This window comes from Mastigoproctus giganteus, chromosome 1, assembly GCF_048544385.1.
Source record: "Mastigoproctus giganteus isolate SK-2022 chromosome 1, ASM4854438v1, whole genome shotgun sequence".
Taxonomy (NCBI): domain Eukaryota; kingdom Metazoa; phylum Arthropoda; class Arachnida; order Uropygi; family Thelyphonidae; genus Mastigoproctus; species Mastigoproctus giganteus.
Window position 1 is genome coordinate 77,993,545 of NC_143575.1, and position 24,599 is coordinate 78,018,143.

The 24,599-nt window shown below is 35.6% G+C and overlaps 1 protein-coding gene across 1 annotated transcript in view; it reads right to left on the reverse strand.

Moving 5' to 3' along the window:
* Nucleotides 1-24,599, reverse strand: part of LOC150090910 (serine/threonine-protein kinase DCLK1-like) — a 482,386-nt gene that overhangs the window by 137,623 nt on the left and 320,164 nt on the right. Inside the window, exon 15 of the mRNA XM_090377039.1 lies at nucleotides 16,424-16,520. Within this exon, the coding sequence (XP_090233165.1) occupies nucleotides 16,424-16,520 (97 nt within the window). The remainder of the gene's footprint in view (nucleotides 1-16,423; nucleotides 16,521-24,599) is intronic.

Consider the following 24,599-nt stretch of genomic DNA (forward strand, 5'->3'; position numbering starts at 1 on the left):
TGCATTGAAGAAAATGAAGAATCAGAAAGCCCCAGGGGAAGATGAAGTTACTGTAGAGTTGTTAAAATTGGGAGGAAGAGACATAACACAAAAACTGGCAAGGCTCTTCGCAAAGTGCATTAGAAAAGGTGTGACGCCTAAGCAGTGGAATAATGCAATCATAGTTTTGCTGCATAAGAAAGGAGATAAATCAGAAATTGGAAATTATAGACCAATTAGCTTGTTATCCCACATCTACAAGTTGTTCACAAGGGTCATTACTAACAGATTAGAAAGAATACTTGATGAGAATCAACCGAAAGAGCAAGCTGGCTTTAGGACAGGATTCTCAACTATGGATCACCTTCACGTAATATCACGGGTAATGGAGAAAGCAAATGAATATAAAACACCATTATGCCTGGCATTTGTAGATTATGAAAAGGCATTTGACTCCATACAGCATAAGGCAATGTTTCGGGCACTGGAATGACAAGGCATAGATACCCCATATATTATGATTTTGAAGAAAATATATGAGAGTGCTACCTCCTTTGTTAGACTAGACAAAGACAGTAGCAAATTTAAAATCGAGAAAGGAGTTCGACAAGGAGACACAATATCTCCGAAGCTGTTTACTGCTGCCCTTGAGGAAGCTTTCAGAAGATTAGACTGGTCGCAGAAAGGAGTCAATGTGAATGGAGAGTACCTAAACCATTTACGATTTTCAAATGACATTGTGGTCATAAGCCACGATCCCAAAGAATTAGAGGAAAATCTTAATCAGTTATGCAGAGTTAGTAAGGATTTTGGACTAAAGATGAATATGGCTAAAACAAAACTAATGATGAACAAGTATCCCACAGAAAGGAATATAATGATTGAAGGAGCAGTAATTGAAAAGGTGGAGTAATAATTATAAATGGCTGGAAGTCAAGGGACACGGTATGTTTTTTATACTGTGTCCCAATCTGCTGGTCATGTTTTGGCTCATGTGTGTGTGTGTGTGTGTGTTGTAAATAGAGCGTACTTTCAAGTTGCTAGGTACTTGGGCCCAGCAGACAGTGTGCAACAGGTCTTCATGATTACTAGCTCAGATGCCAAGTAACTCAATGATCAAGTGATCTAGAAAATGTTCTCTATTTAAAAGATTATATTAGTTTTTAAATAAATCATTCTATAAATAACAGTACATAATGAATTTACTAGTTTTCATGAACCAAGCACAGGTGACATAGCAAACAATGGCTATATGATCAGTCATCCCAATAAATTTTTTGATTCCTTAATTTTACAATAATGACATGTTGGATAAAAGTTATTCTTTAATAAACCCAAGTATTTACTAGTAAGTGAATACTGAATTGTGTTATCAAAGATTTTCGCATTAAGCGGATAGGTGGAATAGGACCCGGATATGTCTTCCAGAGGCTAAAGTAGATGCCATTGTACAGCAGATATCATCTTTTAAGGGCACAAAATGAATCGAATTTATTAATTATTGGGTAGGACGACTTTCACTGTCACTAACGGAATCACTGCTATCTGTTGACTTTTTTCTTTTTTTGCGACTTTAACAGGGAACCTATCCAATGACACTTGCTTTTGCCTCCTTTTGAGGATTTCACGGAAATATGACATTCCATTGTCGTTAAACAGCTTCATCACTCGCACTATTACAAAATGAGGAGGCACGCTTGTAGCAACTGAATAAACAACACTGTAAAGGCAGAGATACACTATTAACACCTCACATTTTACTAAAGCACATTTCTAGGGGGTTACTACCATAAAACAATAAAAACAATTTCCAGTTGCGTTCCTGCTAGTGGAATCTGTTATAAACTGGTAGTAAACTCGATCTAATTGCATTTGTGATTATACTGATAGCTGGAATTGTGTTGGTTTTTACGTTATTATGGTGAAATGCCCTTCACTGATATAAAAAACAAATACATTTTCAAAATCTTCTCTTCATTCCTATCGTGTTGTGTTCGACTGCCATTTCTTGTAAACACAAAGGCGAATCGTGCAAAAGCGAATTCGGTTCATGTTATACAAAATATCGTTCCCCTATTTATAAATTGTGTATGATCGAATTCGTGCAGTGTAAACACGTGTTATACGAGGACTGACTGTACTCGTATTGCAAGACCTCGCTCATTTATCAAGTTAAAATTTATTAAAAATTTTTGCTCGTCTTGCAAAACACTCGCAGACCAAGTTACTCACAATCCAAGGTACCACTGTACAGAGAAATACAGTGGGCCAGTAAATCAGAATGTCTTATAATGTGCGATTTTAACTTTCCAGATGTTGACTGGAATTTGTGGGTTGGTCACTCAACACACTAGCAAGACTTTTTTAGATTTCTTTAATGATTGTTTTCTACAGTAGCATGTTAGAGAGGCAACAAGAGAAAGCAATAGTAACTTGGTTATCAGCAGTGGTTCTACATGCATTAAGAATCTGCAGATAAAAGACCCACTGGGTAGCAGCGATCACAGTGTACTAATGTGGAATTTAATTAACAAGGCCATAGTTAGGCTGCATATCTGCATATTTAGGCTGCACAGATCTCAAGGCCTTTAGGAAGGATGTAGAGCAGGGCAACTAGATTTGTGAAGGGAAAAAAAGGGGTGCTCTTACCTAGAAAGGCTTCAGTTCTGCAAATTGCAGCATCTGGAGACTAGGCACCTGTGGGGTGATCTGACTGAAGCATTTAAAGCCTTGAATAGACTGAGAAAGTTGAATATGAATGGCATTCTTTGTCATGCTGAGACTACACTCAATGAGGAAGGATGGTTACAGGATAGATGTGTGGAAATTAGGCTTCCATCTGTTGGGTGGGTGGGTGGGTGGGTGAGAGTGAGTGAGTGAGTGAGTGTGTGTGTGTGTGAATTCTTTGAAGGATAACTGTCCCACTGAATACAGTCAATTGTTCCTTCAAAAGTTATGAAAATATCAAGTAAGTATTTGGAAGAAGAACTCTGCCAAACTGTGCCATAACCATGTTGGTAACAGGAGGATAGACTTTCAGTTTCATATGTATCATTTATGCAGGCAGAAAGGTGACTTTACATAATTTTCTACAACTGAATGAAGAACTATCAGCCTAAAGGATTTAGGAGTGGTGACTGACTAATCTGGTTATTTCAGCAAGAGTTTCAGTATAGTCGAGAACTAGAAAAGACCGTGTCTGAGCATTTCACGTTCAACAGTCAGAGTCAGGACATTTACCTGATTTAGAATTTTTTAATAGCTAGAGCTAGCTCTTACAGAGAAAAAGATGGTTCTTCATCAGCAGCAAAATAAGTTTTAAATTCTGACGTTTCATATTAAAATGCACTTGAAGATTTTCTTCTTGAGAATTGGAAGGAGCAGTTTATTTTTTCTAGAATCAAGTCAATGGACTCAGACCAAGAAACATATCAAGAGTTCCATAATAATGCAAGGCAGAAAAGATTTGCTGGTCTATTTTTGTCCATAACAACATGATACACTAAGCCCCAGTGGTCATCTTTACTGACTGAAGTAACCAGTGCTCATCAAAAGCTCTTCACTATGAATAAGTGCTGAATACTAGGTTAAAGAGAGAAGAGTAATTACCTTTGAAGGTATTACTCTCTGGGTGGCAAGAGCATGATGCATGAATGTGTGTATGAAGAACAGAAAGCTCAGCAGTCAATCAAGCAACAGGCCTAGAAAACCAGTCTTAAGTTTCATTGAGTTACTGGCAGCTGAAATAACTAGGTTCTGAAAAAACAAGGACATCTCCTCTGCCAGAAGGGCAGAAAAATAAGCAACATCATCTTCCATAAAACTATTCTTTAAGAAGTTATCAATTTTTCCAAGTAGCATTTTCAATTGAAAATCTTGCAATTTAATAGGAAGCAGAATGTCTAATAGAGTGCTCAATAATATATAAACAATACTCTTGTGTTTTACTGGTAATTTCATCAATAAGCACTTTCCAGAATTTAATTTTGTTTGCAAAAGACGGAATGGCTGTGGTAATAACAATGTTGGATTGGCCCACTGATAAGCAGTAGGTTGAAAGGAAACCAGGTTGGTTAAGGATGACAAGATTTCTGGAAGTAATTAAACAATATGGATGCTGCCTGTGTTGATCATTGAAACTACTCCACCAAAAAGCAGGGTGCCTCCATAGCCAAGTGGGCAGGAACGGCAGTGCGTAGTACACGCTTCTTGATTAGACCGGGGTTCCAGCCCGTGACCAACAAATACGGAGGATGCGGAAAGGTCAGGGAATGACCACCGCATATCCCCAGAGCAATATGGCTTTAGTTGCTAATGCTCTAAAAACCAAATAACAACAACAACCACCAAAAAGCGGAGCAAGCATTAGTATCACCAGCATGTTCTTGATACAAAATGTACAGATTGAAGTTGTCACTAAATTAGAAGTACCATAAAATCAAGTAAACAGAACCAAAGTCCCTGATAGCATTAACACATACGTTATAAGAAAAGCAGAAGGGTTCAATTCATATAAACACCAAGTTGGGGCTACATACAATAATAACTGCAGAACAATTTGGCTCCTGCCTTGATTACCCTATAAGCAAGAGGAAAGCCTCTCACAATGCCATTAAAGCAATATGGCTCCTACAAACTAGCTACATTTAAAGCATCATCTTCCATTTTAATTATAATCTGGTCAGCAACAACAATTCAGCAATGTCAATGAATTTGGAGAACAGGTCCCTCATTCTTGTCTACTAAAGCGGCATATTACTCTAATTTAACCCCTTCATGGATTATCCCAAAATATCTCGTTTTTAGTTTTAAAAGTTATTTGGAACTACACGAAATATCTCGGGATACAATATACCTCAAAATTTAGGATTGAAATGTATTTTCTTCGGCATTTATCTTGCTAATTTTGCATTAGCCAGATAATTCCCGAGATTTCTCGGGATTTTCTTACGTCTGGCGGCAGAAGGCTGGCTTTCATTTTACTTATATTTACTTATTGTACAGCAATGTCAGAACAGCAGCAAGCATTCCTATGTGTCCACTAAGCAAAATAAAATTTGCCATCCTAAATGCTGAATACTGATAAGCGTTAACCAATTAGAAATATCGAAAAATATTTCAGCACCCTCTTGAACTGCCACCCGTAAGCGATGCTTACCTTACCTATCCACTTGCAGAGGCCATGTGTCAGAATGTATTGCTTGTGGGTTAATTACTCCCATGTATTTTCTACTAAAATATTTTTAAAAAACACAAAAAATTATATGAGTATTCGCATGATGCATACTTTTAATCTGTAAAATAAAAAAAAGTCAATCCGTTACGGCACATTTTCCGGAAAAAAATGTTCTGGGAAGGGGTTAAGCTTTATTAGCATGGATTTGCTAGAAATATCTAGATACTCCTTTTCTTTGTCCTACTTTATGTGTGTTTATTTTAGTTTGGCCATATATGGCCAAACTAAATGGCCATGTATTTTCATGTTAATACATGGAAGTTTAACTTTTCGTTGGGCAAAAAAAAAGCAAATAAAATGGTGAATGCTGTGGGCCACACAGATACTTGCAGGTAGTGATCACGTAAGAATCTCTGCTGTACCTAGGACAGGAATGGATTAGGATTAAACTGCACTGATGAAAAGGTCTGCAATGAACTGAGAAAATTGGAAGTAGTATACACTGAGTGATCACTGAATTATGACCACCTACCTAATACTTGGGGGCAACATTGTCTGCCTTGATTTCCAAATTTCTGAGTAGCAATTGGATACAAATACCAAATAGATGATTGGCAGTCTGGCAAGTGCTGTACAGATTTTTCCAGCTTGGCTTTAAAAAAAAGTGTCCACGTGGGGTGATCTGACAATAGGGTTGCCGGGTCCTATGTTTTTTTGGTTGATTTTAATGTTTACATTTTTAATTTGCCCGTAAGTAGGTTTCTTCTTCCCCCCCCTTTTTTTAAACAATGAAAATCATGTTTTAAACGTCCCGGTAAATATAGTTAAAAGTTGGTTGCTAACACAACCATCAAATGATGCTGCAAATATTCTAAAACTGTTGGCAACAATGTTTTTTCAACATTTGCCTCATGAGAAAGGAAGAAGAAGGAAGAAATTGCAGAACATATTGTTCTTTCACTTTATTGTCCATCATGTGGGAGAAGGATGCAATGTAGTTTATCATGTGTTGAAATGTGAAGTTGTTAATTTTTTTTTTTTTTTTTTTAGTTAGTTGTTGGTGCATCGGCTTCTGTGGCCATAATGCACCTCCCAAGGTTTTTGCAGTACTTTGATCCAAGCCCGAGGCGGGATTCAAACCCGCGACCTTTGGGTTGCCAGGCAGGCACTTCACCCACCCGGCTAGCCCGGTCAGTGAAGTTGTTAATGAGTTATAGTAAGGAATATTGAACTTTATAGAAATTTAACACTGTGCACTATTATTCATATTTTTAAATATAAAATCACTTGTGTGCATTATTTCTTCTTAATAGTTCTTTCTTCCTCAAATTGAGAGCAAGATCCTAGGAGAGATGTGGGCTTTGGATTATTTGTTGATGAGGTAGGATTAACAAATTATTATATACTGTTAATTTAATTCTCTCCATATTTGAAATACATTGTTAAGCTGACAGACAATATTTGATATTTGCGCAACTTTTACTACTAATTTTTTTTTATTATTATTATTATTTTCAGATTGCCATTGAATAATTTTTGATAGAATGAGTAAAGTATCATAATCCATTAGTCCTCCCAACACTCCTCCCAAGAAGAAAAAAAAAAAAAAAAAACAATTACAGTATAAGCAAGTCTACTTGAAGTGGGAAGAAACCTTTGCATGGGTGGCTCCAGCTTCTTCAGAGGATTGTGCCTACTGCAAATTGTGCAACAAAAATTTTTTATTAGTCATGGTGGTCAATTCGATGTTAAGCAGCATGCACAATACAAAGGGCATCAACAAAAAGCAAAGGGAAATGTGGGTGTACACAAGTTATCAAGCTACTTTGTTAGTTTTAAAAAATCAAAATATGACAGCGTGACAGCATGTGAACTAGAGTTAATATAATACAATGTGAAACACAATCATAGTTATAATAGTTTGGACTGTGATAATGAACTGGCATCATCCTTACTCCATGATTATGATCTTGCAATAAGATCGTGTTGTGGAAGAATAAAATCAGAACTGTTAGTTAAAAATGTTCTAGCTCCTAAAAGTGTAGAAGACTTTGTGGACATTCTTAATGATCCAACTAAATGCAGTCAGTTCTTTTGTATTGCTACAAATGCTTCAAACAAGGGCAACAGAAAGCTTCTTCCATTATGCATTAGATATTTTGATCTTACTAAAGGTATAGAAAATAAATTGTTAGGTGTTGTTGAAAGGGCTGATTAAACAGCTATTCCTATATCTGAAATGTTGTTAGAAAAACTTGAGGCTTTTCACTTTAAACTCAAAATATATTTCTGCATACAGTGCTGATAACGCAAATGTAAATTTTGGAAAATATCACTCTGTTTTTTAGTTGTTAAGGGCGAGTAATGCCGATATTGTTAAAGCTAATTGTTATTGTTAAAAGCTAACTATATATTGCATAATGCTATGAAATATGCTTGTGACAGTTTTGAAGTAGATATAGAAAACATTGTACTGAAAACATACAATTTTTTTTTTTTTTTTGTATCAGCTAAAAGAAGGAAAAACTTAGAATCATTTTTTGACTTTTTGGAGCTAGACTGGTCTCGATTGGTATATTATTTTCTAACGACAACCATCTCGTTGGTATATCATGTACCAACGAGATGGTTGTCCTTAACACCAGCTGTCAAAAGATTACTTCAAAACTGGCCTGCTATTAAAAGCTATTTACAAAGTATTGATGATTGCCCCAAATTTTTCTCAAAATTATTTCCAAGCGAGGATAGAGATTCAGAATAAAATTGCAAGTGGTTTTTAACTTTTTTGTCAATGTTGGAGAATTGCTAGATGTTACTACTAAAATTCTTGAGAAAAGTGACTTGAGTATTATGGATTCATACAAATCAATGACAATGATCAGAAATAAAATAAATCAAAGAATCCAGGATCAATACTTCGGAAATTCTGCAAAGCAATTTTTGAAAAAGTTAACCCAATGCAAACAGAAAAAGATTGTCGATGAATGTTGTGATTTTTATTCAAATCTATTGCAATACCTAGAAAAAACTATGAATTTAGTGAGAAAAATAAGTGTTCTAAGTTAATAAACTTTTCTCTGGAAACAGAAGAAATTAAGTATCAAGATTTGGAAACGGCAATTGATATTTTTCAACTCCAAGAATGTGTAAATCTGGACGAGTTGTATGAAAACTTTTGTGAGAAATATGTTGAAGTTGATGGAAAGCATTAAGTGTACAGGAAGTGATGTGCACAAGTGGCTTGATTTTTTTTCTAAAGTTCCTAAAGAAAATGTACCCAATATCAGTAGAATAGTAGGATATTTGTTAAGTATTCTTGGCTCAAATGCTGTAATAGAAAGGGTGTGTTCGTTAACGAAATTGAAGTGGACAGATGTCAGAAACAGAAGTCACCGAGAATTAATCGTGGCAGAGTTGCAGCTTGAAATGAATTTCTCTTTTACATGTAAAGAGTTCCTTCAGCAGGTAAAACAGGATAAACAATTGTTAAAAAGGGCAAAATGTCAAAATAAGTACAATAAAATATCAGACAATTTAAATTTTCTTGTATTTTTTTTTAAAACAAATTTTTATCGACAAAAATCTTTTTTTTTTTTTTTTTTAAGGAAAACCCTATCTGACAAGGATTTCAGTTTGAATGCATACTGTAGAGACAACTGTTTCTGACGAAGCAATAACAATGGTTCATTTGCTCAACACAGAAGCTGTGGCCAAGAGATGTTCAAAATGTTCCAGTAACAATATACGAATTGCCTGATGGGAAATGGAATTCAGCCATCAGATACCACTTTACTTATTCTATGGTATCTGCACAGAATAAGTAACATTTGTCTTCTCCACTGGTGAAGCGTTGCCTACTCGAGGTAGTACAATCCAGGGCAACTCATTGTGAAGGCATTCACAATATACAGGGTGTTTGAAAAGTGATGGTCAAAAATTTAAAGGCAAAAAGTACAAACTAAAATAAGCAAAAATGTCCAAACGTCGGGCCACAAATGAACCGTTTTCGAGGTAATGCACATTTTCTGTTAGGATCCGCCACTGACCATGGGAGGACTAGTTTAGCAAAAAAGGCTGTGAATCCTTTGCTAAGGGTGGTTTTATTAAACATAAGATAATACATTTTTAATTTTTGGTTTCAACATCACAGGATTTTACAGATGTTACATGTTACAAGATGTTCTTTCTAACACCCTTTCCTCAACATCAGGTGTGATGCTGCTGGGCCTACCTGCTCATACTCCATGTACGAAGCGCCCATGTTCTCCAAGGCGTTGATGTAGACTGATGAATGTGTTCTTGTTGGGCTGCCTTTGGCAGGGAAACGCTTCTTGGTACAAACGTGCAGCCTCGAGTGTACTGCCGTTGGCTTTACCATACATGAAGTGCATGTCTGCATACTCTTCGTTGCTGTAACCTCTTTCTGTGTTGACAATCCTTTGACAAGTACTAGTATACAGGCTCAGAGCACTGAGAGAGGGGTAAGGGAGAGAATGAGCATAACCTAACCTAACCTAAACAAACAAGCCTAAACAGTCAGTAGTGGGTCCCAACTTGAAATATGCAATATCTCAAATACGATTCACTTAAGGACCCATGTTTACTAGGCTTCTTTTGCACATTGTAATCTGTACAGTTCACCTTTAAATTATTGACCATCACTTTTGAAAAAACACCTGTATATATAAATGGCAATTTAAATATTATACCTGATCTGAAACTCAGAAGCATCATGTCTTATGGCTTCAAATACAGGTTATTATACTCTAAAATCAGCTTGTCACTCTTCAAAAAACAGTTATATTAGGATTTGCTCAACTTCTGTTTTAAGCTTTCTTACCACTATAACATCCTCATTGAAGCCTTCCAATTAAGGATAAATTCAGTACTAGCTAAGATACTACATAACTATAAATCATCAATGCCATATGTGCAACCATCTGCTAGATTAAAATGCCATTCTTTAAAAAAAAAAAAAAAACAATTGGCAGATCTACACAAACATTTGTCATCACACCTGTGGGTAAAGCCTTTTATTTCCAAACATTAAATGCAGAACTCAATTCCAGTGCCATCTACAAATCAATTACCAATAACAGTGGTATAATCACTAAGAAATTAATTGCTTTCAGCAAGAAATTAAAAATTAGCATTAATAATTACAAATTTTCTCATATTTACTTCATACCTAAGTTCCACAAAAACCCCACAGGTTTCAGATTTATCACTTCTTGCATATAAAGTTATGCTGATAAGACAGGCAAAACTTTAGAACTGTGACTTAAACCTATTATGGACATCCTACCTGATAGCAGAATAATTAATAATAATATACCCATTATAAATGCTCTAAGTAATGGCAATATCTCTCATGTTCAAACATTTGACTTTAATAGTCTATTTACTAACATAGACCTAACCAACTTAAAATCAGTCATGAATGAATTTTACAAGAACTATAAACACATTATAAATTGTAATTCCATGTATTGGAACAATCTCATAAATCTCTGCATTTCCAATAATTACATATTTGATGGCAAAACTGTATACAGTCGGTCCTCATATAGCATGATAGTTGTGTTCCTAGAAATCCTCGTGCAATATAAACAACAGGCCCTATGGGAAAAATATGGTTAGTGTCGACCATCCAAGATTGAACACACATTTGTAACCAAAACATTATAATCGTAAGAAAATACTTACATATTTTATTATGACTATCATATAACAAAATATTGCTAATGCTTTTGCTTCTATCGTAAGCAAACTTGTTTTGTTTGATTTTCTATCCAAACAGATGACAGCCATTCCATCTCTTCCAATTCTTTGTGTCTTGATCTAATGCTTTTTAATTACACTTTGAGTTGTTCCTGCAATGAAAGTTGTTTTTATTTTCTCTGCATTCTTTCTAATTCTCGGCATTGCCTCATTTAGCCCTGTAGCACGTGCAATATCACATGGCCTTTCATTTCGCTCAAAGAATTTCAAAATTTCATATTTTTTCTCTATTGAGAGAGGTAGACTGGGCATAAGCCTTACCGAGGAAACCCCAATGGGCTGGAGGCCGGTGTGATTTTGGCCAACGCTAGTGTGAGGCCACTACAAATTTTCCCGGGTAAGAATTTTTGACCCAGTCCACCTCTGTCTATCGATATTGCTTTTCTTTTTCTCTTTGAATCTGTAGTGTCTTCACCAGGACACTTCCTTTTCACACCTTTTAAGTATTTTACTCATTTTTAGGGAATAAAACACAATTAGAAAATGAGGAGGCATGCATGATACACATAAACAAAGCTGCGCGCATGTAGCAACTGAATAAACAACACTGTAAAGGCGGAGACACACTATTAATGCCTCATTAGCTCACATTTTACTAAAGCACATTTCTGGGAGTTACTACCATAAAACAATTTCCAATTGCATTTCTGCTAGTGGAATCTGTTATAAAGTGGTAGTAAACTCGATCTAATTGCATTTGTGATAATACCGATAGCTGGAATTTTGTGGGTTTTTATGTTATTATGGTGAAATGTGTTTCCCCTTCACTGATATAAAAAACAAATACATTTTCAGAATCTGCTCTTCATTCCTATCGTGTTCGACTGCCATTTCTTGTAAACACAAAGGCAAATCGTGCATAAGCGAATTCGGTTCATGTTATACACGATATCGTTGTTATTGTTAGGTTTTTTTTTTTAGGAGCATTAGCAACTAAGGCCACATTCTCCGGGATATGCGGTGGTCATTCTCTGACCTTTTCGCATCCTCCGTATTTGGTGGTGACGGGCTCAAACCCCGGTCTAATCAAGAAGTGTGTGCTACGCACTGCTGCTCCTTCCCACCTGGCGACGGAGGTGCCTACGATATCGTTCCCCTATTTATAAATCCTGTATTATCAAATTCGTGTAGTGTAAACACGTGTTATATGAGGACTGACTGTATTAGGGAATAATGCGACTATAACATGATTTTCACGTTGGGTCATGTGCAATTTTGTCTGTGAGTAATATCGGGTGAACATAAAACTCAACACCAAGCTAAATGTAGCGACATGCGCAGCATACAAGTTTACGAAGCTTAAAAAAATGTCAAACCTTAAATGTGTGAGAGCAATATTTTCCTATATACTGTAACTGTATTGGTCAGAGACACTGTTGTCATTCGCTGTATTCACAAGATTTTTTGTTCGAACCAAAATTTCGTGAGACGGGATAGCGTGAGCAGAGGAGCACATTTCTGGAGGTCACTACCATAAAACAACAAAAACAATTTGCAGTTCCCATCAGAATTGCCACCATATGTAATAACAACAAACTCTTTTTAGATAATATGAAATTACTCCAAAACAAACTACTTGGTAATAGTTTCCTTCAGCCTTACTTTACCATCATTTTAAGAAAGGACTGAATATCATGAAATATAAAAAGCTTATTGACAACCATATTGATATTAACAACATAATTGGTCAGCAGGGTTGTCAAAGACACTAATTACAGTACACTGCTGCAGAATCTAAAAAATTTGAGCATATGAGCTGAGAGGTGGCAACTGAAGTTTAACATTGACAAATATAAAGTAGAAATATAAACCCCAGCGTAACGTACCAACTGTGTGGTATTCACACTGACAGTGGTAGAGAACGAAAAGGACCTGGGGGTAATTCTGCAGGCAGATATGAAGTTTTCTGAGCAGTGCAGATGGTCTGCAAGAGTAGCTCATGGTGTCTTGTCAATGACATACAGGAATTTTTCTAGCAGGGATAAGGAGGTGATAATCCCCTTGTATAAGGTAATGGTCAGGCCACACCTGGAGTACTGTACAGACCTGGAGGCCTCATTTTAAGAAGGATGTAGAACTGCTGAAATGAGTACAGAGAAGGGCAACAAGATTAGTGAATGGAACAAAGGGTTGCTCTTAGGAAGAAAGTCTTAAGTTTTGCAAATTAGTGTCTGGAAACTAGGCACCTGCAAGGTTATCTGATTGACGTGTATAAAGCCTTGAATGGTTTGAGCATGCACAATGCTGATGGTATTCTTCCTCTTGCTCAGAATAATCGCCTGAAAGGGCCTAATTAAAATGGAGGAAAGACAGTTGTAGGATAGATGTACGGAAGTGTGCCTTTAGCCAGCGGGTGGTTGATTGCTAGAACAAGCTTCCATCTGTCGTTGTAGAAGCTGATAGCTTAAATAGATTCAAGGCAGAACTAGATAAACATTTAGAGCGAGTGGATGGGTGAAATGAGAAGGGGTGTTTTTTTTTTTTTTTTTGGCTGATGTTTTATAAGCTTGCTTCCTTGCATCATGTGCCTTTACTAATGCCAATGCTAATTGATATCCTTTTACATTCTGGCTTGTACATATTGTATAGCCAAATATTATCTTATGGTGTAGAAAGCTTGTGCCAACGGATTGGCTAATAACGGGAGTATTATATTTTGTTTGTTATGTCTTGTTAGCTGTTTTTTCGTCTTTATTTTCTTTTCTGACATTGTGCATATTTGTGAAAACGATACCATTACTGACTTAAATACATGAGGCATATGTGCAGGGACCTACTATAGGTATAGGTTACGCAATCCCAGACTGCCAGAGAACTGCATTACTTTTTTCTGTTTTTAAACACTGCATCTTATATCTCAATGCATGATTAGACTGGCTGATACTATTTTTGTTCTACAACAAAGTTTCGTGTCTTTTCAATGCTACTTTGTTAGTCGTTGATTTCTCCTCTTTGCTGGTCCATTTTGTGGTGACTCTATTGTCAGGGAGAAGAGGAATATACTATGCAAAAAGGATAGGTGGAGCAGGACCAGGGTATGTCTGCCAGGGGCAAAAGTTGATAACATTGTAGAGCAGTCATTAAAGTCTCTGACATTGTAGAGCAGTCATTTCATCTTCTATTAAAGATGAAATCTTTAAAATATTTCATCTTTTAAAGGCACAAAAGGTGATATTGTTGTACACATTGGAACTAATGACATTAAGGGTAAGAGATCTGCAGATTTACTCAACAAGTACAGGTCAACGTTGAAAAAAAGTTGCGAGTTAGGGTTGAATGTGAAAGTGTCTGCAATTCTGCCCAGACATGATAGGAAGGAGTATATGATGAGAGCCTTGTTGATCAATTCGGCCTTGGAGAGATTGTGCAAGGCACAAGGGGTAGAATTTTTTTCAGCCTGGTCTGTGCTTGTTGACAGGCGAGACTGCTTCTACAGGGACAGGGTACACTTAAATAGAAAGGGAGCAAAAATATTTGCTGATGCTATCAAGGCAGTGTTAGGTGGGTCAGAAAACTGCTAGCTTGGGGGGATACACAAACTAAAAGGTTAACAGTGGCTGCAGGCAGAGGCAAAAGTGATTCTTGCACTGCTTCTATTAGAATGAGCAGCAGAATGGAAAGCAAGGCAATGAAGATTTCCAAGATTGTTGGAAGTCATAGTGGAACAAATAAATACATGGGCTGTGTTAGGGTAATTAAGAGCAGGAACAAGTGCATGTATACTTGCATGTACACCAATGCTAGGAGTATAGTTAATAAATTTGATGAGCTTGAAGTGCTAGTCAAGACATCAAGGGCAGATATTGTTGGGATATCAGAGATGTGGTGTCACACAGATATAAGATATAAGCAGTGCAGAATTGGAATTTGGAGTACAATGTGTAAAGAAAGTATAGACAGTACAGGAAGGGAGGAGGGGTTATTAGTTAAGAAACACAAAATCTAAGTAAATGCATCCAATTGATGAGGGTGGACAATGCAGTGTTCAGTTTGTTTGGTGTGACACAAGCACTAGGAAAGGAAAAATGAGAGTAGGTGTGTGTGTTATAGGCCTAATGAATCTGATGAGTATAATGAGCAATTGTGCAGAGAAATAGAGTGGGCCAGTAAATCAGAATGTCTTATTATGGGGGATTTTAACTTTCCAGATATTGACTGGAACAAAAGGGATGAGATATGAGTATTTTTAATAAAAGTCTTTTAGTTGCTTTTAGAGTATTTTTAATATAATTACAATATTTTCAATAAAAGTTTGCCATTGTTAAACCATAATACTCTTTTTATAACACAAAGTTGTGACAATGTACTTTTTTTTGTAATTAGATTTGCTTCACTCCATTAGCTCAATAGCTGTCATGGGAAATTTCTTTTGGCAATAATATCTGCTCCCATGATCAGGCACAAATTAGCAAAGAAGTTTTCAAAAACTCTTTTTAAACATGCTATAAATGTGCATTATTTTTAAATTTCCGAGGTAATCTAAGTTTGTCCCATGTTATCAGCAATAGTATTATCAACTGTAAAAAACATAAGGCATTCAGCAACTTTTACAGCAGAAAAATTTAAACAACCTTCCCTAAGTTAAGGAAAAATGCCTTGAACATCAAGAAACATATAAAAGCTACTTGAGTAAATTGCTTAATCTTAATCATAATTTCTTTCTTTCCTCTGCCCACATCATTGTACACTTTTCTGATCTAGTTTATCTGTAACTTGTCATATGCCACATTTCAAATGCTTATATCATGTGACATGCCACTTTTTTTTCCTAGTGGACATTTCTGCTGTTTAAAGATATTGCACACCAAGCACAATTATGTTGCTAAAGATGCCTTATGCCTGAGTCAAAAGCTATTTATGTGACTTCAACATTTTAGCACTTTTATGTATTTATTTTTACCAGTTCTCAATTTACTTTGACTATTTTTATATTATAAGTATGTACTATCCTTCCAAAAGTGTGTAACCAAAAAAAAAAAAAAAAAAAAACAAACAAATGCAATAAACAGTAAACTTGATATTCAGCAGTATCTTTCCTGCTGCTGAATATTTTGGAATATCCAAATCTATTTCTATATTAGGGTTTTTTTTTAACATATTTTATAGTCTTAATTAAATTAATGCTATATTTTTCTATTCTACTCATCGTATTTCAGATTAATTTTTCATTAGAGTGTTGCACATAGGTGTTCCTTGTACCACAAGGGAGACAAGGTCATCTCTGCTAGCTATGTAAAAAAAAAATCTTTGTATTTTAATGTGGAGTAGTATTATATAAACTTCACGGTGTTGTGTGAAATTAGCAGTGCTATATATTTTAACATAGAGCAGTATTATTATAAAAATTTAATTTTTACACCTATGATTAACCAGTCATCTCAAGAAGATATTAAAACTCAAGTTTTCTCGTTCATAAATGATAAAACAAACAACTGTACTTTTGAATTTAAAAATAAAAAGAGTGGAATACTGAAAATGGATTCTTACCTTAGCAGGATCAGATATATCATCCCAATAAGGTGGCATATATTCATATTTTCCTGTTAAAATATGGTCAAACAACTCTTCTTGATTATTGTTTTGGCTGAAAATGCAATATGCAGTAATATATATATATATACAGTCAGTAATAAAAATGTACATTTTATATTATTCATGTAGATGATGAAAAAATAAATTACATGTATATGAAAAAGTTTCTAGTATTAACATTAGTAGTAACAAATTTTATTAATACTAATGATACAAGGAAGGAATCTTATATAGAACCAACCAAAAAATAATAAAATAAAATAAAACCTACACCACCTCCTCATCTTTCTATCACCTCTAACAATTTGTCTAATTCTTTCTTAAATTTATCAAACTACAATTTCCACAATCCAGTAATTCATAACAAAACCAAACAGTAATTCATATAATTTAAATTATACAACTAGAACTGGTCAGTTTCGGCTCTGCCACTGATGGATCACATGTAAACTTCTTTGTTCTCTCTCTCTCTCTCTCTCTCTCTCTCTCTCTCTCTCTCTCTCTCTCTCTCTCTCTCTCTCTCTCACAGCAACTTTTTTCCATTTAAAAATGTTAGTGAGAAAAAGTGTAATGGCTGCACCCTTTATTACTCTCTGGCATTTTCATTTTCATGCAGCCTACATGAAAAATTAGAGGTGCCTCCATAGCCAGGTGGGAAGGAGCAGCAGTGCATAGCACACACTTCTTGATTAGACCGGGGTTCGAGCCCATCACCACCAAATACGGAGGATGCGGAAAGGTCAGGGAATGACCACCGCATATCCGAGCAATATGGCCTTAGTTGCTAATGCTCCTAAAAACCAAATAACTAACTACACAAAAATGGCAGAATGGCACACAGCCACTGTGTGAGTTCATATGGTGAACTCATCTGGCCACTATTCTTTCAGAACACAACTTAAAAAAGCTTACTGTTATACATATGTATATATATATCCCCCCCCCCACACACTTTGAGAAAATATATGTATATGAATTAGTAATCAGTACAACATATTTGAAAGAAATATAAAAGTAAATCAATACAGTAAACACAAGTAAAATGTTTAAAATTTTAGAGAAAATACATACTGTTGGTGTAACTAAAGTATAAGTGACATTTTCACGGGTCACCCACCTAGAAACTAGATGGTTGATACCTGTATAGTGTGTATTTCTTTTTTTTGTTTTAGTAAATAAATCCTTTATTTAATAATAATGTGTTGTGTTATTAAATCTAATTCAGAACTTTAAATTCTTCAACTACTCCATTATGCTGATGCTTATGAAATTCAAATTAAATCTGTTAGATTGAATTATGGTACTACTGCTTTGGGAGGAGGAGGCCCAAATTAAACAGTTAACTAAATAAATGATAAGGCTCACATTTTGCTATAATTTTGTATATCATAAAATTCAAGCTTCTTGTTTTCCATTACTGTGTCAACACATTAATTGTGAGACCATAAAAAGTAGACGACTGTATTTTAAATAATTTTATCCAAAATATTTTGACATTTTTATAACATAAGAACCATTAATGATCTACTGCAACACAGTAGCATTAGGGTATTGGTAAAAATGGTTCCTTTATTTTAATTTATTACAATAAGAAAGAAATAGTGTGAGCAGCGTATCTTGAAAGCTGTGAAACTCAGAGACTGAAAACTAGTATAGATACAAAGGAAATTACAGGGGTGTACCTCCATGGGTTTTTTTTTTTTTTTTTGATAAACACACTAAATTTTTTCTCTACATTATTAATAATTTCTCATTTCTACTAAATGGTGCCATTACTGATAGAAGGCATAATAAAAGCTACTTTACTGACTTTGGAAGGGGAGTAAAAGAGAGAATTAGAATTTAATTTGCTTCTGAGAATATGAAGTTACTGTTAATTATAAACGAATCAATTGAATTATGACAAGTACATTAAATATTTTCTCTCGATAAGCAAAAAATAAAACAATAATAAAATATAACAAATATAATAATAACAATTTAAAAAAAAATTAACAATAACCATTATATTAGTATTAGTAGTGGCAAAAGATGCAAGAAAGCAACCTTATAATTCATCAACAAAAAAAAAAACAACCTCTTCCCACATCACCTGACCTCCCCTCCAATAGTTTCTTTAGTTCTTTGTTCAATTTATTCAAATTACCCAACTCCACAACAGATGGAAGTCTGTTTGAACAATCCATCACCTGCTGGCTGAAGGCTAACTTCTGACTTCTGCACATCTACCCTGCAGCCATCCCTCCTCAATTGGAATTAACAAATACATGCTGAGACTGCAGTATAACTGCAATCCTATATACATGGTCCTACATTACTTCGTTAACTAGTGACTCCATTATTTTCCCTGGAACAGAAGAGAAGCTAACAAGTCTGTAATTACTCATATCACCTAATGATCTCCCTTAGAGAATTAGGGATACATTCACACATTTCCAATCCGAGGGACTTCCCCTTAATCCAAAAACATTCTCATAATTATGGCTAAGGTTTCGCTTACCTCCTTTGCTACCTTCCTTACTATAATTGGATAGATCCCATCACTGAGGCACCTTTTTTCTATGTTAAGATTCAACAATTTCTCTTTCATTTTCCTCTCAATTACAATATATTTCATATTTATAAATGAGAAAGAAGTTTTAAATTGACCTTGGTAAATTTTTGTAATTAACCCAGCAGTGGTGACAAAATGTAGCAAAAATGGTGGTGGGTCACCTAAGAGGTACTCGACTTTCTTTTTAAGTTTTGAAAATTTTTTTGGGTTTTTGAATTCTGTTCAAACAGTGACAATATTTCATCTTTTCTGAATGGATTGCAGTACATATTGTATATACTTTTTAAGTTTTAATAAAATGATAATAATAATTATTATTATTATTAAGTATAAGGTAAAACTAGATAACGTAAGGTATAATGTAAAATTAGATAGCATAATACATATCACTGCATTAGCTTAATGTACTATTGTTAATTAATCAATTAAATTCATTAGGTTAATAAGTTTACCTAATATATTAATTTTTATTGTAAATCAATTAATTTGTATTTAAACAGAAATTATGCCCCTGACTAGAGCAGCAAAGCAATGGGCACAAAGTGTTGGGAGAGCTGTGGCTCCGGGGAGAACTGAAGGTGGCGATTCTCCAACGCATCACATCCTAAAAAAATGTACAAATTATGAAATGTTTCTGGAGCTTTATGGAACAGGACATGATCTAGCCAAGGAGATTTTCATTGTGTGTGTCTGTGTGTGCTAAGTGCAGAAAGTGTGAAGAAATTAAGTGCCAACTCAGCATTCTGATGGGAGTCTATGAGAGTACAGTGGATGCCTTTGAAGGAATTAAAATGGGGGCCCATCAAACTTTCAGCTGCCAACTAAATGCCAGAACTTGTGCATCAGGCAACATAGTGGCAATCTTCAAGGCAGAATGCACTGGTCCCACAGGAGCTAGTTATTGTCATTGACTCTATTATCAGGGAAAAGGAAATATATTTTGCAAAAGGGATACATGGAATAGGCCCGGGGTATGTTTGTTGGAGGAAAAAGCTGATGACATTAAGAGTAGGAAATCTGCAGACTTAATTAACAAGTACAGGTCAGTGTTGAAAAAAGTTGTGAGTTAGGGCTAAATTTGAAAGCATCTGCAATTCTACACAGACATGATAGGAAGGAGTATATGATGAGAGCCTTGTCAATCACTTCAACCTGAAGAGACTGTGCAAGGCTTATGTACATTTTTCTCAGTGTGGTCTGTGCATGTTAATAGTAAAGGCTATTTCTACAGGGATGGGATACACTTAAATAGGAAGGGTGTAAGAATCTTTGCTAATGCTATCAAGGCAGAGGCAGTGTTAAGTGGGTTGGAAAACTGCTAGCTTGGGAGGGATTCACAGACTAAAAAATTAACAGTAGCCGCAGGCAGAAGTGAAAGTGATTCTTACACTGCTTCTATTGGAATGAGCAGCAGCCTGGCAAGCAAGATGCTGTGGATTTCAAGTACTGCTGGGAGTTATCAGGGAACAAATAAATACATGGGCTGTGTTAGGGTAACTAAGAGAAAGAACACATGCATTATAGTTGCACATACACCAATGGTAGGAGTATGGTAAATAAATCTGATGAATTTGAGGTGCTGGTCAAGATCACAAAGGCAGATATTGTTGGGATGTCAGAGACATGGTGTCACACAGATATAAAGAAGGCAGAATTGAAATTTGAGGAGTACAATGTGTACAAGAAGGGCAGACAGGATAGGAAGGGAAGAAGGGTTATACTGTTAGTTAAGACAAAATCTAAGGAAGTGCATCCAGTTGAAATGGGCAGACAGTGCAATGTTGAGTCAGTTTGGTGTGACATAAGAACTGGGAAAGCAAACTGTTCATTGTACTCATCAGCCTAATAACTGATGAGCACAATGAACAGTTATACAAAGAAATAGAGTGGGGCAGTAAATCAGTGTCTTATAATGGGGGATTTTATCTTTCCAGATATAGCCTGGAACGTGTGGTTGGTGGCTTGCACACTAGCAAGACTTTTGGGAATTTATAGGATGATTCTTTTCTACAGCAGTATGGTAAGGAAGCAACTAGGGGGAGTAATACTCTTGATCTGATTATCACCAGTGATTATTCATTCATCAAGAATCTGCAGATAAAGGAACCACAAGGTGGCACTGATCACAGTGCACTGGTGTGGGATTTACTCAGAGATGTAACTACCATCAGGGGTAAAGAGAAGGGTTTTTGCTTTCGTAAAGATGACTACAGTGGTCTCAGACAGTTTTCAAATTCTATACAGTGGAACCAGTTGATGATGTTACCAACAACAAATTCTAAATGGGAAGCATTCAAGGAATTAATCTTGAAATCTACTAGACCTTTCATACAAACTAAGAAATACTGTTCAAAGTTTAGCCCTAAATGGATATCAGATGAACAATTGAAACTCGTGACATTGAAGAAAAATATATCAGATGAATATAAATTATCAAGAGACGGAAGACTATGGTAGATATAAGCTAGTTTTTAATCGAGTCACAAAGTAGGTTAGGCAAGCAAAGGCAGATTACAAGAAATCTTTGGCAAAGGATGCAAAGAAAAACAACAAAGACTTCTTTACTTAAGTAAACTCTAGAAGGAAAGGGATGAATCAGATTGGTCCACTTCACATCAATGGTTCGACTGTTGATGATCCTGCTCAGGTAGATGACAAACTGAATGAGTATTTTTCATCTACATTCACACATGAGGAATTCTGTAGGGAAGTAGAGGGCAGAAGCTTATTGAAGTTCAATGATTTTATAACAACTAAGAGCAAAGTAGAGGGAAATTGATGCAAGAAAAACAATTTCACACAACAATTCCCTCTAAAATGTTTGCCCTGTTCCTCCTTGAATTTATTTAAGCTATCAACTTCTACAACAACAGATGGAAGTTTGTTCCAGCAATTAACCACCAGCTGGTTAAATGCAAATTTCAACACATCTATTCCACAAATGTCTTTCCTCAATTTGAATTTATGCCCCTTCAGATTTGTAATCTGAGCAATCGGAAGAATCCCATCAGAATTCAGCATGCTCAGCCCATTCAAGGCCGGCCCTATATGCCTCAGTCAGATCACCTCACAGGTGCCTAGTGTCCAGCCGCTGCAATTTGCAGAACTTAAGTCTTTCTTGGTAAGAGGACCCTTTCTTTCCCCTCACCAATCTTGTTGCCCTTTTCTGTACACGCTCAAGCAACTCTACATCCTTCCTAAAATGAGGCCTCCAGACCTGTACACAGTACTTAAGGCAGAAATTAATCTGCAATTACCCTGTTTGGTTGCCTTTCGAACAAGCTGCTGAAGAAAACCATCCAATGGATAGATCCCATTGAGTGGATGGGATCTATCCAGTTATATCAAAGGAAGTAGCAAAGGAAGCAAGCAAACCCTTAGCCATAATTATGAGAGCATTCTTGGACTCAGGGGAGGTCTCCATGGACAGGAGATGCAAATGTATCCCCAATTCACAAAATGGGACACGTGTAAATACAGACCTGTTAGTTTAACTTCTTTTCGTGAAAATAATGGAGTCACTGGTTAAAGAAGCATTGCAGAATCATTTACACAAGACTGCAGTTATAGTTCAGGCACAGTGTGGGTTTGTTATGACGAAATCTTGCTTGACCTATCTGCTTGGATACCATGATGTGGTCACAAAGGAATTGGATGTAAAAAATAATTTTGATATCATATACTTCGATTCTAGTAAAACTTTTGATACTGTTGCACACGGAAGAATTCTGTACAAATTGGAACAGTATGGCATTAAGTGTAAGTTGCTACTATGGATAAAGGGATGGTTGAGTGGGAGAAGACAAAGAGTGGTAATCAATGGATACTGCACTTCATGGACTAATGTTATTAGTGAAGTTCTCAAGGGTTCAGTGTTCGTTCAATTATTGTTTTCTACATTTATCAATTATATCAATGAAGTTGTATCAGACATAATGTCCAAGTTTGCAGACGATACAAATGTTGGCAGGGTTGTTAATGACAATAATGACAGTATGCTATTGCAACTGGATCTAAATTGGGCAGATGGGCTGAGAAGTGGCATCTGAAGTTTAACATTGACAAATGCAAAGTACTGCATATGGGAAGCAGTAACCCCCAGAGTAATGTACCGACTTTGCAGGACTACACTCAGGGTAGTAGAGAATGAAAGAAACCAGGGGGTTATTGTGCAGTCAGAATGAAGTTCTCTGTGCACTGCAAACAGGCTGCCAGGACAGCTCATGGGGTTTTGTCAATGATATACAGCAATTTTCCTAGCAGGGATAAGGAGGTGATTATCCCTTTGTATAAGGCAGTAGTAGCCAGCAAGTCAATTGGGGCTTTAATTTCAGTCAATCACGATGAATTTTAAATATATATAAAAAATAGATTAGTCAAAATCTAAATGTTATTATTATTATGCACCCTAATGCATATACTTATTACAAATCCGTCGAACCATGTGACTACTCGTTGCCACCAGGATTGTCTAGTGAAAATTCACGCATTTATGTTGTGGAAAGCATAGTGTATGAGTCGAATTCTTGTTTAGCTTACTTAATATTAACAACTGGACAGTACTTATACGTTAATTTAATACACTGTGATGTTAAATGAATACTATAAAAAAGAGTAAAACATATCCTTTTCATCAAGAGTGTGAACTAGAATACTTTTTTGTAATGATAAAAGAAAAATTATGTTGTTTGATTTGCAATGCTTCCGTGGCTATACCCAAAAAAGGAAATTTAGAAAGGCACTTCAATCGTAAATTCCAATCGGATTTTCTGCCTAATAGTGACCTTAAAAAAAAACATTAAAAGAACTTAAATCGAGATTATTCGCACAACAAAATTTCTTCACAACACCTAATTTACAACCTAAAGCAGTAAGTGAAGCATCATTTAAAGTGAGTCATCTTCTTACAAAAAAATCTAAACCAATTTCTGATTGTCAATTCATTAAATATGCATTTTTAGAAATTACAGATTCTCTTTTTGAAAATTTTAAGATCAAAATTGAAATTAAATGTGCCTTTCAAAATCAATTATATTGAAATACAGCAGACTCAATTTACTGGGAAGCAGATTAACCAAGAAAAAAAAAAAAAAAAAAAAAACACAAATCATAAAATTCAAGTAATCCTTAATGAACCATTATAATGTTGGTGAACAAACCATTATTAGCTATATGGTGCAAGGAAGCCTGAGGCTTTTTTTTTCTTTTTTTATGTAAACCCCAAACACGAGAGGTATTAGAACCTATAGTACTTGGTACCGTGCTTGGGTTGGAGATTGAGAGGACAAAAGAAGATGTTTGTTGACATTGGACTTGAACTTCTGTAGACTGTAATTTTCAGGAAATAAGTATGAAGGAAAGTTGTTCCAGAAAACGGCAGTTGAATGGATAAACGAGGAAGATGAAAAGTTGGTTCTATAAGTTTGAAGTTAGACAGTAAATGGATGATGTTGGCGGCACGTGTTCGGACTGTTTTCAAAGAGGAGCGGGAATTATAGAAACCAATTTCAGAAGAACAGTGCCCATGGAAGTATCTGTAGAAGAGGCATGCAGCAGAAACAGTACATCTATGAGACT